Source organism: Pterocles gutturalis, unplaced genomic scaffold, assembly GCF_000699245.1.
Source record: "Pterocles gutturalis isolate BGI_N339 unplaced genomic scaffold, ASM69924v1 scaffold8831, whole genome shotgun sequence".
Taxonomy (NCBI): domain Eukaryota; kingdom Metazoa; phylum Chordata; class Aves; order Pterocliformes; family Pteroclidae; genus Pterocles; species Pterocles gutturalis.
In genome coordinates, this window is record NW_010097771.1 from 985 (window position 1) to 2,610 (window position 1,626).

The 1,626-nt window shown below is 64.5% G+C and overlaps 1 protein-coding gene across 1 annotated transcript in view; it reads right to left on the reverse strand.

The window, feature by feature from the left end:
* Positions 1-1,495: 1,495 nt before the first annotated feature.
* LOC104471158 (myosin regulatory light chain 2A, cardiac muscle isoform) overlaps positions 1,496-1,626 on the reverse strand; it is a 3,188-nt gene continuing 3,057 nt past the window's right edge. Inside the window, exon 6 of the mRNA XM_010086405.1 lies at positions 1,496-1,594. Coding sequence (XP_010084707.1) covers positions 1,496-1,594 — 99 coding nt within the window. The remainder of the gene's footprint in view (positions 1,595-1,626) is intronic.

Sequence of the window (1,626 nt, forward strand, 5' to 3'; positions counted from 1 at the left end):
CTCCCGTGGATCCCCAAGCCCTCACCTTGGCTTTGGGTGTGGGCCGCAGCCTGGGGACCCTCGCTCCGGGGGAGGTGGGCTGCTCGATGGCAGTGTTTTGGGGAAATCTTTGGAGTCCCATGGTTCCCTGGCACGACCCCGCACTCTGTGCACAGCCAGGGTGGGTGTGGGCAGGGGCCTGGTGCAGGGCCCTGGCCGACGGCGCTCCCTCCCACCCAGGTCTGGTGGAGAAGAAGGCCAACGAGCTGCTGCTGCAGGAGTCCATCCTGCGCTACACCGCGGCCGTGGCCTTGGAGGCGGACCAGCCCCTCGACAACCCGCTGCTGGGCGGCACCGGGCTCATCCGGGCCATGGATCCGGCCCAGCTCTGCCTGCCGCCCCCCGCCCTGGACAGCACCATGGACGCCATCGATGCCTGTGAGTGTGGGAGGCGGGAGGGAGGGGCTCTGAGCACACAACCAGCGAATCAGCAGCTCCCCCCTGGCTGCCCAGCCAATCCCCCGCTGCCACCTGTCCTCCCCAGCCAATCCCAGCCAGCCTGCCCCTCCCCAGCGGGTAGATAAGGCCGGTGTGTGAGGGGGTGGCCATTTTCTTGGGCAGTGGAAGCGCCGCTGGACCACGGGGAGCTGCGCCAGCTGGTTCTCCAGAGCCACCGGGAGCGGGGCGACGCCGCCAGCACAGGCAGGAAGGGGAGGAACAGCATCGTGGTGTGAGAGCCTGGAGGGATTCGTCAAATAAACTGTTTCGCTCTTGAGCTCCTCCTCTGCTTCTGCGCCCTGGACATGGTTCCATCTCCCTTCTCCTATGGAAGGAGCCCAACACCTTCTGCAGGCTTCCAAAGCTCGCCGGCTGATATTTCGGCATGGCTGACAGTGGTTGGAGGTGGGAACAGCTGCTCTCTGGTGGGGTGCCGTCCCCGTTGCACAACCCAACGTGATTCCCACGGCCAGTCACCATGTGGCTACGGGGGAGGAGACCAGGACCACCATCCTGGTCCTCCAGCATGCCCAGGAAGGGTATGGGGGGATGCAGGGAGGGTGAGCACGCTTGCTGGGTGTTCCCTGCTAAGCTGGGGTGAGCAGGCAGCTCTCTGTCACCTAAAGTAAAGCCGAGCCCAGTGCTGATCCTGGGCAGGTGGGACCAGGTGGCTACTAGCCACAGCCCAGTGCGAAATGGGCTGTTTGGGGCTGGGAGCTGGGCCAGGCTGGGAGATGGTGGGGGAGAGGGATTCAAGGGCATGTGGGGGTGATGTGCAGTGGGGCTGGGAGATGGGGGACAGCGGGGTCTGGGATGGGTCTGGGGGCTCCTGCTGGGCACAAGCGCACCGCACAGACACACCACGTGAGCCCAAGCACCGCTTGCACCAGCGGCTGGATTTCCTCTCGCCAAAAGGCAGTTTAATGTGGATGCCGTTCATGTGTTCCCCACGGGGAGAGGCAAAGGGACCCCCCCTGCCCCGTGCTTTTGCCATGCCAGCCCCAGCGCCGAGCACGGGCTAGTCCTTCTCTTTGCCGTGCATAATGACGTGGACGACGTTTTTGTAATCCAGATTGCCAGACATGTCTGGAGGGAAGGCTGCGAACATCTGATCGACCTGCCGGGGAAGAGTGGGGAGAAAAGGGGGCA